We start from the raw sequence: 10,568 nt of genomic DNA, 5'->3' as shown, positions 1-10,568 counted from the left end.
TATGAATGCTCAATTATGAAATATGATAATTTAGTAGCTTACAATTTAAGTCATCTCTCTTTGGCTTAAAATTCATTGGTGTATAAAAATTTACTAAATTATACAAACCTAGTAAAATTCGGAATATTAAAAACAAGTCATCTATATATATATATATATATATATATAAAATATATATATATATATATATATATATATATATATATATAAAATGATTGTCACTTTTTGATAGAAGCTTTTATCTCTCCAGGCTGATGTTGAGCAAACATGTACACATAGCAAACTGTTCAAGCCAGCTTCACTCTCGCATAATCATTCACAGATGTGGGAGGAGAACTTGCCAGTATTTGGTGGTACTTAATCTCTACATGAAAGCCGTAGATATTCGAATGTTCCATTAAAAGTTCTCCTTTACCTCTCAAACAATGAGTTTGTAAAGAAGTTGAGAACATAATTTTCCTCTTCCCAACTGACCATTTAAATATATAAAGTATACCTGTCTTTTGTAGTTTTTTGGTCTCACTGGATTTCAGGACGAGAATTCATCTGGTCTGGTGGAGTGTACAGCTTTGTGCTGTTACTTGAGGTGAGGTAACCTCATTCGGAGAAAGTGCACCATTCGTTGTAAATCGTTGGCCATACTGAAGAGATTTTATTTGTGCTGCAAACACTATGTTATTTTAAAAATTTAGTCAGGGTTTACTTGTAGAGGAAGTATCCTCATGCCAGATTATTCTGACAAACCCTGTACAGAGAAACCTTAGACACTCGAGGATATTATTTAGTAGACATTCAAGTTCTATGCACCTTTGAATGTCATATCAGGCCGTTTGCTGATTTATAGATCACAGATATTACAAGACTTGGGTGGTCTGGGTGGCAGCACCTCCTCATAAATTTGTAGGTTTGGTCTAGCATTGTGTGACCGCATGGTTCACAAAATCAGCTTTTGACAGAAGAAATTTATACATAAACATATGAATAAAATACTATGAGTGCAGATTAAATACATCTTTTGGCTTTGGAATAATAACTAACGATTATATATATATATATATATATATATATGTATATATATATATATATATATATACTCGTTGATTTTAAAAATAATAATAATAATATATATATATATATACTCGTTGATTTTAAAAATAATAATATTATATATATATACTCGTTGATTTTAAAAATAATAATATTATATATATATATACTCGTTGATTTTAAAAATAATAATAATATATATATATGTATATAATCGTTGATTTTAAAAATAATAATAATATATATAATCGTTGATTTTAAAAATAATAATAATATATATAATCCTTGATTTTAAAAATAATAATAATATATATAATCCTTGATTTTAAAAATAATAATAATAATATATATATATATATATATATATATATATATATAAAATCGTTGATTTTTAAACTTGGATTTTTAATAGACTTTCAATATACTGTTAACCTCCCATCACTCGATGCAATTTATTGTGTCTTTTACTTTACACTTTTCTATTTTCCATTTTTGCTCCTCTTCTTTTACACCTCATCAACTCCATGAATTCCATTTGAAGATGATTCGCAGTCAGATCGAAAGTGCTCATGATAACTATGGAACTTTCAGTAATATTTTCGATTTTGATATAAAAAAGATTATACAGAAAATCGAAAAAAAAAAAAAATGGAGGATCACAAAGCAAAGTATCTACGTTATATTTAATGTCTGCTTGAATGAAAAAATGCTGCTTAAATATACCAGAGGAAGAGGTGAGGGAGAAAGATATATGGAGGGATATCATGTAGTTATGCAATAATCTGCAGCTCTACTTGCTACTGAGCACTATTTTATAAACACTGGCGTTTTATTGGATTAAGAAACCACAACAATATATTCATTATATACATACATATATATATATTCAGAGAGAGAGAGAGGTAGGGAGAGAAATATATGGATGGATATGGTGTAGAGAGGAGGAGGGAGGGGTGTGTTAAAAAAAAGTAACGCATGAGGAAGAAAAATGTTACATGCAAGTTTTTTTTAACTCTTCTATGTTTTATCAACGCCCCCCCCCTCTTCCATGCAAGAGGAAGCACACTTAATCATAACCACTCAAATATTTGACAAATGAGGAATTTTATATATAGATGACAAAAATTCTTTGCATTTTTCTTTCCTTCGCGTTTAGACATTTTAGAAATGTTTATTTTTTATATTGTGTTTTTTTAATTTTTTTTTTTTTTTTTAGATAAAATTTCCCATGGAGTCTTCAGATATGAAGATGATTGGGGATCAGTCACAGAATTGAGACTTGAAAGATTTTCAGAAAATTTAAGACCACAGAGATTGGTTTGGTGTCATTCTACCGTTGATAAAATCTGTGCCTGAAAAAGAAAAAAAGATACAATGATTAAAAAGCAATAAAAACGTGAAAATAAAACATGTATGCTTGTATTATCTATATATATAAAAGCGAAAATGTATGTATGTATGTATGTATGTATGTTTGTGTGTATGTTTGGATGTCTGCTAAAAACTTCCGACAGACACGACAAAAATTCACAAACTCGGTATCACATCGAAGCTCCATCCTTTGCTCGAAAAATATCGTAAAATTGGCCAAAAGCGTTAACTTTTTCACCCCAAAATCGGCAATTTTCGACAGTGGGGTGAGGTCAACAAAAACGGTCCTCTCGTGACGACGACCGATTCTACGCATGTGTCAGATGACGTCGTGACCTGATTTACTTTAAATAGTTGAAAAACTGAACAAACTTAATGTACGTCGCTTTAGCTCAGTTGGTTAAGGCCTTGGTTCATTATCTAAACGTTTTGGGTTTGAATCGTGGTGTGAGATTTTTTTTTTTTTCGATTTTTTAAATTTAGATATTGAATCAGTGTTATTTAAGCTATTTTTCACGTAATGTTCGTTTTTCTGATTTTTTTTTTACTTCGCTTATTCTTAGTGACACTCAAAAACACCTGGGTACCCACTGATTTTTTAAATTTTAATATCGAAACAGGCTTATTTAAGCCATTTTTCATGTGTTCGTTTTTCTGTTTTCATCGTTCGTTTGCCTTACGTTAGTTTTTTGTGTTTTTTTTCCCCGTTTAAGTGTTAATGTTGTTTTCTTTTTTTACTTTGCTTATAACAAACTAACCTGCGGCGACGGCCGCGCACCTGCCAATTTGGTTCTTAAATAAATTACAAACATCTTTCACTAACTCATTCTGGCTGGCCGATTTTATTTTCAAACTTCGCCTCAGGGCTTCGAGTTCGACCCCCCCCCCTCGGTTCTTTTTTACTTGACACCACGCACACCTACAAACACCCAGGCAACGCTGGGTACTACCGCTAGTCTATAATATAAATCTCAATCGTCAATTTGTGTGAATGTATGCATGTATGTATGTCTGCTAAAACTTTCGACAGACGCAACGGATTCTGACGAAATTGGTATCGTTTAGAAGCTTGACGTCCTAGACGAAATATATTGAAAAATTGGCCAAAAATATTAATTCCTTCACCCTCAACTCGCCAGTTTTCTACCAAAAGGGGTTGGTTTTTGCCATTTTTGCAAGTCATCATATTAGTTAGATTGACTACGCTTAATTTCAACATTCGGAACTTCCAGTCGGGTGATGAAGAAATTGGCTAAGACGTCACATAATTTTTAACCTTTTTTTCTACTTTGCGTTACAGGTTCGAGCCTGAATGCTTATTACCATTTTTTTTTTTTACACCTCTGCCTACTGTTGTTTTGACCCCCCCGTCCCTGAGAGTTCCTTATTACACTACCTAAATACCTGAGCAACACCGGTCACTACTGCTTGTTTAAAATAAAACACATGTTTGTATTATTTAAAATAAGACATGTATGCTTGTATCATTTAAAATAAAACATGTATGCTTGTATCATTTAAAATAAAACATGTATGCTAGTATCATTTAAAATAAGACATGTATGCTTATATTATTTAAAATAAAACATGTATGCTTGTATCATTTAAAATAAAACATGTATGCTTATATTATTTAAAATAAGACATGTATGTTTGTATCTTTTAAAATAAAACATGTATGCTTGTATCATTTAAAATAAGACATGTATGTTTGTATCTTTTAAAATAAAACATGTATGCTTGTATCATTTAAAATAAAACATGTATGCTTATATTATTTAAAATAAGACATGTATGCTTGTATCTTTTAAAATAAAACATGTATGCTTATATTATTTAAAATAAAACATGTATATTTGTATTATTTAAAATAAAACATGTATGTTTGTATTATTTAAAATAAAACATGTATGTTTGTATCATTTAAAATAAAACATGTATGCTTGTATTATTTAAAATAAAACATGCATGCTTATATTATTTAAAATAAAACATGTATGCTTGTATTATTTAAAATAAAACATGTATGTATTACTTAAAATAAAACATGTATGCTTGTATCATTTAAAATAAGACATGTATGCTTGTATCATTTAAAATAAAACATGTATGCTTGTATCATTTAAAATAAAACATGTATGCTTATATTATTTAAAATAAGACATGTATGCTTGTATCATTTAAAATAAGACATGTATGCTTGTATTATTTAAAATAAGACATGTATGCTTGTATTATTTAAAATAAAACATGTATGCTTGTATCTTTTAAAATAAAACATGTATGCTTATATTATTTAAAATAAGACATGTATGTTTGTATTATTTAAAATAAAACATGTATGCTTGTATTATTTAAAATAAAACATATATGCTTGTATTATTTAAAATAAAACATGTATGCTTGTATCATTTAAAAAAAACATGTATGCTTGTATCATTTAAAATAAAACATGTATGCTTGTATTATTTAAAATAAAACATGTATGCTAGTATCATTTAAAATAAGACATGTATGCTTATATTATTTAAAATAAAACATGTATGCTTGTATCATTTAAAATAAAACATGTATGCTTATATTATTTAAAATAAGACATGTATGTTTGTATCTTTTAAAATAAAACATGTATGCTTGTATCATTTAAAATAAGACATGTATGTTTGTATCTTTTAAAATAAAACATGTATGCTTGTATCATTTAAAATAAAACATGTATGCTTATATTATTTAAAATAAGACATGTATGCTTGTATCTTTTAAAATAAAACATGTATGCTTATATTATTTAAAATAAAACATGTTTGTATTATTTAAAATAAAACATGTATGTTTGTATTATTTAAAATAAAACATGTTTGTATCATTTAAAATAAAACATGTATGCTTGTATTATTTAAAATAAAACATGTATGCTTATATTATTTAAAATAAAACATGTATGCTTGTATTATTTAAAATAAAACATGTATGTATTACTTAAAATAAAACATGTATGCTTGTATCATTTAAAATAAGACATGTATGCTTGTATCATTTAAAATAAAACATGTATGCTTGTATCATTTAAAATAAAACATGTATGCTTGTATCATTTAAAATAAAACATGTATGCTTGTATCATTTAAAATAAAACATGTATGCTTGTATTATTTAAAATAAAACATGTATGTTTGTATTATTTAAAATAAAACATGTATGCTTGTATTATTTAAAATAAAACATATATGCTTGTATCATTTAAAATAAAACATGTATGCTTGTATCATTTAAAAAAAACATGTATGCTTGTATCATTTAAAATAAAACATGTATGCTTGTATTATTCATGTATGTTTTGTCGAACTTGATAAATTTTTGTATTATTTGGATTCTTTGGATTACTGTCCTCATCTTGTACGTTATTTTCACAGCATTTCAGCCAATGTAACCTTCGACCTTCTTCAGGTGTATCTTATCGGAAAAACTTCAAAGAATATGTAATCCATATGATATCAGGACAATTTTCAGAAGCGATTCAACTCTCTTGTGTGCGTTAAGCCCCATACAGATAAAAGTCATGACTAAGAACTGTATGTATGAGATCCCATGTGAATGTGGGAAACTATATAAAGGTGTATTGGTCTGTGACTGGAGTACAGTTTGTTGAAAAATTTAGATTCTGAAGTGAATGTCACGGTCATCCTAACAGAAAAATGTGCAACAACCGAGCACAGGCTTTCTAGTATGCCATTTCCTGGTAATTGTAACATAGCATGGATGCACGTATGTTAATGCATGCGAAGTGATGGTGGGAACAAAACAGGACTATAAGAAAAAGAGAACGATTATGTGAGAGATAAGGTAACGTTCAAGTTCTAATAAGAGACATGGAAAATGTTTTAGATCATGTGGATGATGTCATGGTTGTAACAATGAGGAAATAAATGTTGCTACAAAGAAGAAGCGAGTTGGAGTTATTTCCTATTCTTTGTCTTGGTCTCCTTTGCAACTGAACCTGCATACAACATGTGTCGGTTACCGAACAACATTACAGAATGATGTGCTTAAATAATACATGAAGAGAAAATTAGAGAGAATCATTTGTTTTGTGTTTTCACTCGTCATAAATAATAAAACAGACATTATGAAACACTTATTTAGCTGCATTCCATCATAATTCAAGAACTGCATTCATTGTTGTTCGAAATTTCTTACCTTCATGAGAAAAAATGAGCAGGCTGCGAAATGTTTATATATCTATGGTTGCATATATGCCTGCTGAAAAAGAAAAAAAAAATGATGGAATCAGTTTTGGTTTTCAATTTTTACTCTGCAACAAATCATTTTATTTAATGCTGAAACAAGAATCGCTAGTGGAAACAATTGATTAGACACTGTTATGGAATGGCAAAATATGTGGATACAAGAACAGAGGAAGACAACGCACAAAATTCAAAGACAGTTTAAACAAATTTGCAACGAATACAAAGGGCACCAACAATGAGCACATGAGAAAGACCGAGAATAGGGAAGAATGGAAAGTCATGATTGTTTATGTCTGCAGACCGGACACTTGAAGAAGTCATATATATATATATATAATTTTTTTTTCAGCTGACAATCCATCCATCTCATTCACTCTTATCCCCAAGTGGCTTTTAGCCTTGATAAGTGTTAATTGATTTTTTAAAAAAAGTGTTCACAAATCACATGACCACTATAAAGCCTGCTTTAAAAAAAAACTAAATCTTAAAACTATCATTAATTTGCATTAAAGCTTAAAAGCATGAATGGACTTACCAATGAATGGACTTACCAATCCAACAAATTTTAAAAGATGCCCTAGATACCTCCAGACTCAAAACCCGAAAGCCCTTCTACAACTCAAAAAAATAAAAATTCGACCCAATTGAGACATGGAAGGAGGAATGGAGAAACAATACTCCCAAAGGAGGGGACATCATTGAAGACCCAACTTTGCGCCTCCCAGATTTTACTACAAATAGTAGGAAGCAGTGGGTAGCTGCAAACCGGACCAGAACAAGACACTGTAGGACTGCTGTAAACAAAGACAGATGGAGGCAAACAGACTTCCCAATTTACCCAAGGTGCAAAAAAGCCCCCAGGACACAGACCACCTGATCCTACACTGTCCAGTCATCTGACTGGAAGGAGGCTATGCAGCAGTCTATCTATCTGAAGGCAAATTCTCAGACTGACTAAAAAATAGCGGTATAGAGATCTAATGCATATAATACTACTATTATTACATTGACGGAATTATAAATAGCGGCTTCAACTGGGTAGATGGAATCTCAAACTCCTTGCGTACATTAATTTATTTTTATTTCAGACTATTATTCTCATCTTTTATTAGTTGTTGTTTTCATCTTTATTGGTTGTTGTTTTTCATAACATTTCAGCCAACTATTCCTCTGGCCTTCGTCAAGTGGTAACCGCGACGGATAGGAACTAACTGCATTCTCAGCAATTACCGCCATCCATAGTTGTTGTCGTCTCACCACGTTTTTGGCCAAGAAAACCTCTGCCATGCTTTGGGTAGGATTGAAACCGCTATCTTCAGACAATGTCCATCTGGAACCGTAGAGATTCAACGTCTATCAACTGCGCCACGGGCTCTATGTGATGCAGTGATTGCTGAGAATGCAGTTAGGAGATTCGAAGTTCCTATCTATCGCGGTTACCAGCTGACGAAGGCCAGAGGAATAGTTGGCCGAAACGTCATGAAAAACACCAACCAATAAAGATGAAAACAACAACTAATAAAGATGAGAATAATAGTCCGAAATAAAAATAAATTAATATATATAATGCTCATCTCAAAAATGAATTCAAATTAAGGAATAATATATATATCCTTGAGTACATCTCACGGGAATCTTTCATTATAATCCAGCATTCACTATTAACACATTTGTTTTATCTCTTGGATTAATCAAACCTTGTGTAGAATATCCTTAACCATGAGTGGCTTTTGGCCTTCATAATTGCTGACTCATTAATAAAAACCAAATTAATATGCGAACGTTTCATAACGATGCTCATGAAACCAAACTACTAAATAGTATGAAATATTTGATGAACTCGTTGCACTTGTGCCCTCTGATGTGCATATCTCCGACAAACTCACTTAGTAACAAAATCTCACCCCTTCACTGTTAAGGTCCCTAAATGCCAGAAAGATTTCTACTCTAATAGTTTCTTCCTTCAAACGGATAGACTTCGGAATTCCCTTCCTGCTACTTGCTTCCCTGACTGTACTGATAAGCAGAAGTTTAAATGTAACATAAACCAACATCATCTACTCAATTGTCTCATCAACCTCTTAAGCTTTCCTTGAGCTTAGGGAATAACCAAAAGTCACAGAGAGCAAGGTCTGGACTATAGGGAGGGTGAGGAACTGTCTTGATGCCCATCTTGGTCAAATAGTCTGTGACAAGGATGAGACAAACTTCACACAAATCTTTCGCATCTTCAGTTCTTCACGAATAATCGTGTGTACAGTTCCCACACTGATATTAAACTGTGCACTTATTTTGTCAATAAACACCGACGGTCCTTATCCATGAAATTCTTTATTTGGCCAATCAATTCTCGTATTCTGACTTCCACATCTCTTATCCCTCATAGACTCCCTGCCTTTCTTGAATCTCTTATGCCACTCAAAAACTGATGCTTGATTCATGCAAGATGGTTCAAAAGCAGCCTGAAGTATTTCATACATTTTTCTGGCATTTTTTCCAAGTTCAAAACAGAATTTGATTGCATATTGTTCTTCTAAAGTGTCCTCATATTCAGATTGCATTTTTGAAATTTACCAGCTGTGACAATCAGGCTTTAGTAGGATGTATTCCAATGCCTGCTGTTGCTGTTCATTTGAACCTGAAATCATAAAAATGGTCATCTCATATTATTGCTCGTATAGCAATAACATATTCAAATGCGTGTACAAAAATGTCCGGAAACTTATTGAAGGCACCTTGTAACTATCTAATGATTACTATACTGTTGTCTCTGTGACCACCTACACTCATTAACCCTTATCCTCGAGTGGGCGTTGGGCTTTGATAAGCCGTGATTCCCTTGCATGAAAAAAAAGAAAAAAAGTAAAACCTCTTATACTACTCTAATCTGATGCAACTGTCTATCAAACGTTAAACAATAATATCATTGTAAAATAAAGGATGACCTTGACATTTGATATAAAAAAAATGACTCAAAATAGAAAAATAAACAAATGTCTACATTTGTAGTCAGTCTTAACAATTAGATTCAAGTTATTTTTAGATATGTCTTCTCTACTGTAAACTGCCTGAAATGCTAAAGTTGAATTAGCGTTGTTGGCTTACATTTGAAATCGAAATGTCCATCAGTCTGTCACACAAAAACATGAGATAACAATTTCATCACTCTTTTTTAAAATATTTTTTTACAAAGGAGTCACCACTTATCAAGGCCCGGAGACCACTCGAGAATAAGGGTAAATGGGTGTACGGTAGTCAATGGGACAATATCGTAAGCGGATGGCTCAGCAAGAACTTCTTCACATTGGACTTGAAGACAACCATATTGTAGTCAGCTGGAAAGCAGGAAAATGAAATAGAGTTACATAGGTGTGCAGTTCTAAGAAAGAAGCTTTGTTCATGGAATATACGTTTAGGTTTAGACACAGATAAAAATGGGAAAATTATCGATAGTGGTTTCAGCTAGAGAAGTGTTTTTTTGTGAAAGTTTAGCAAGGGGACCATAGATTGGAGCTCAGACGAGCACTTGCCATGAAAATAACAATAAAGCAGAGACAGGCTTACAATGTCTCTTCTGTGAGAAAGAGGTTGTAGGGAAGAGAAAAGGGCATCACCATTAGGCTACAAAGTCTATTTTGGACTCTGTCAATGCAGAAGAAGCGTCTTCTAGCAGCTCCTGTCCAGATGTGTCAACAGTACTCCATCTTTGGACGTACTTGGCTCTTATACAGTTAGAGAATTACATCAACAGTGAGATATCTACTGGAGCGGTAGAACGATCCCACCATTTTTCCAGCAGCATTGGCAACGGATTTGATGTATGTGTTGCATTTCAGATCAGGAGTAAAGGTCCGACTCAGAAGCTTGTCAAAACATGGAGCCTCCCCAAGACGAGAGCCATTT

The 10,568-nt window shown here is 31.8% G+C and overlaps 1 protein-coding gene across 2 annotated transcripts in view; it reads right to left on the bottom strand.

Annotated features, from left to right (window-relative positions):
* Positions 1-2,181: 2,181 nt before the first annotated feature.
* Positions 2,182-10,568, bottom strand: part of LOC145245745 (proline-serine-threonine phosphatase-interacting protein 1-like) — a 204,257-nt gene continuing 195,870 nt past the window's right edge. For both annotated transcript variants that reach the window (XM_080107344.1, XM_080107343.1), the window contains 2 exons: positions 6,616-6,678; positions 2,182-2,399 (listed from right to left, as the gene is read on the bottom strand). In XM_080107344.1, coding sequence (XP_079963470.1) covers positions 6,650-6,678 — 29 coding nt within the window. In that variant the 3' untranslated portion in view covers positions 2,182-2,399; positions 6,616-6,649. The remainder of the gene's footprint in view (positions 2,400-6,615; positions 6,679-10,568) is intronic.

This window comes from Euprymna scolopes, chromosome 23 (genome assembly GCF_053919585.1).
Source record: "Euprymna scolopes isolate OS-2025 chromosome 23, ASM5391958v1, whole genome shotgun sequence".
Taxonomy (NCBI): Eukaryota; Metazoa; Mollusca; class Cephalopoda; order Sepiida; family Sepiolidae; genus Euprymna; species Euprymna scolopes.
This window is presented reverse-complemented; position numbering and strand designations above follow the sequence as displayed.